The sequence below is a fragment of the Metarhizium robertsii genome (genome assembly GCF_000187425.2).
Source record: "Metarhizium robertsii ARSEF 23 chromosome Unknown MAA_Scf_7, whole genome shotgun sequence".
Classification (NCBI taxonomy): domain Eukaryota; kingdom Fungi; phylum Ascomycota; class Sordariomycetes; order Hypocreales; family Clavicipitaceae; genus Metarhizium; species Metarhizium robertsii.
Window position 1 is genome coordinate 1,247,211 of NW_011942215.1, and position 1,872 is coordinate 1,249,082.

Here is a 1,872-nt window from a genome sequence, read left to right on the forward strand (position 1 = left end):
CATAGCGTGGCTATCCATCACTGTGCGCAACAACGGCCAAAAAGGCCTTCTTCTTATGTTCGGTCGTCCAGACATCGCATGCGAGATGTATCTCGGAAAGTGCCCCCTGAAGATGCTGTCTAATCTCGTCTTTTTCTTGGAGGAAAGCATGTTCAATTTTTCTCGGTATCGCGGCTCGAGATTTGGGGTAGATATCTGCTGCCATGTAGTTGACGCTCATTATCAAAGAGTACAGTTCCGGATACTCCACTGCCCTGTGCGGCAGGTTGTTATTTGACTATAAGCTGAAGTAGCGACTCGTCGAACGCCGTCTGGTTAATAGCCTTGCTCAGCATGCCTCTCTCCCGTTCATCAGCTTCTGCTTGACTCCTTTGCCCTTGGCGTTGAAAAATTTGCTCAAGCTTGGCCTGCCCCTTCCGTACAACCTGTCGCTGCTGCGCCTTGATCTTAACACCATGCCGTAGATCGAGATGATTTCGGGCAGAGGTTAGGGACGCCGACTCCCACGGGCATTTGCCGCAAACCCAAATCCTGTTGCCAGCTCGGTCACGTCTAACTTGTTCATCCAGCTTCAACTTCTTCGCATGAGCCCAAGTCTCTGTCGCCGTTTGGGTACGTTTCTTAGATCCGCGGCCGGAAGGGGTACTTGCGAAAGTCGCTGTGGAGTCGGGGCTGCCGCTCCAAGATATATCCAGAAGCTGACTGGAATCGGGCTCAGACATCTGGCAAGTGGAATCGCCCATGCTTGCGCTGGCATCGCTTGTCTTCATTGTTGTAGGCTGGTATCGAATACTGCCTTAAATAAAGCGATTGTTCACAACGAGACGGAAGAGAATTTTTTTGAAATAAGATTCCAATTGAGTTGTTTCACAACATTTTCATAGTGAGACATTCATTAAACACGACGTCACATGAGCGGTCACAGCAACACAGCTCACATGAAAAATACCCTATACAATATCCTCAATATCCTCAATATTCTTCAATATGACATTCAAGACTCATGTCGAGAAGTGGACAGCCAAGGCCCAAGCGGTCGCCCACCACCTCCGAAGCCTAGGGAACACCCGGCGCGGTGCCCTGCCGAGCGCTGTGCAGAGGGCAGCCAGAGCCTGTGTCGAGCCGATCCTGCTCTTCGGCGTGGAAGCGTGGTATCCAGGTACAACGTGGCGACGCTGGAGACGACCGTCGAAGGAAAGACCGTCTAGAGTCCAGCAGCTTGTGCGGAAAATGAGCAAAGCCCTCAAGCAGGCCGTCCGAGCCATTCTCCCAATCTGGAAGACCACACCGATCGCTGTCTTGCATCGAGAAAGCGGCATACCTCCGGTTCACCAACTCCTGGAGGCAAGACGTCTCCGCTTCTCTGCCCGCATCAAATCACTAGACCACGCACACCGTCTGGCCAAACGCACCACCGAAGCAGCGCCACAGCCCATCATAAAGTGTATCAAATTGAAGTACCAGCTCCCACCAAAGGTCTTTCCAACCCGGTTGAGGAAGACGAACAGATTGCTAGGGAACTGCCGCCAACGCCCCGTACTCATGCCGCGCAAATATAGCCACGAAACACCGCAGCCCCTCCAAACTGCATCCAAAGAAGAGTCCGCCAAAGACTTTGACCGATGGCTTCAAACCATCCCGCCGCTTAGTCTTATCGTGTATTCTGACGGCTCACTGTCCTCCAGCGGTGCTGCCGGATACGGCTATGTTGTCCACCAAAGCGGACGCTCTGTTTGCCAAGGCGCAGGACGCCTCGGCCCTGCGGAGGTGTTCGACGCTGAGGCTAAAGGAGCGCTGGAGGGCCTCAAAGCCGCTCTTAGGCTTCCCCAGTCTGCCACACAGGCTCTCTCAGTCTGCCACCCAACGAATAGT

At 53.4% G+C, this 1,872-nt stretch overlaps 2 protein-coding genes across 2 annotated transcripts in view; one reads left to right on the forward strand and one right to left on the reverse strand.

Annotated features, from left to right (window-relative positions):
* Positions 1-269: 269 nt before the first annotated feature.
* On the reverse strand, positions 270-770 carry MAA_00598 (zinc finger domain-containing protein; the record flags this gene model as incomplete). The annotated part of the gene is made up of 1 exon (XM_007818596.1): positions 270-770. The coding sequence occupies one exon, from the start codon at positions 768-770 to the stop codon at positions 270-272; it is 501 nt and encodes a 166-aa protein (XP_007816787.1).
* A 217-nt stretch (positions 771-987) lies between these two features.
* Positions 988-1,872, forward strand: part of MAA_00597 (reverse transcriptase, RNaseH) — a gene marked incomplete at both ends in the record, with an annotated part of 1,175 nt that continues 290 nt past the window's right edge. Inside the window, one exon of the mRNA XM_007818595.1 lies at positions 988-1,829. Within this exon, the coding sequence (XP_007816786.1) occupies positions 988-1,829 (842 nt within the window). The remainder of the gene's footprint in view (positions 1,830-1,872) is intronic.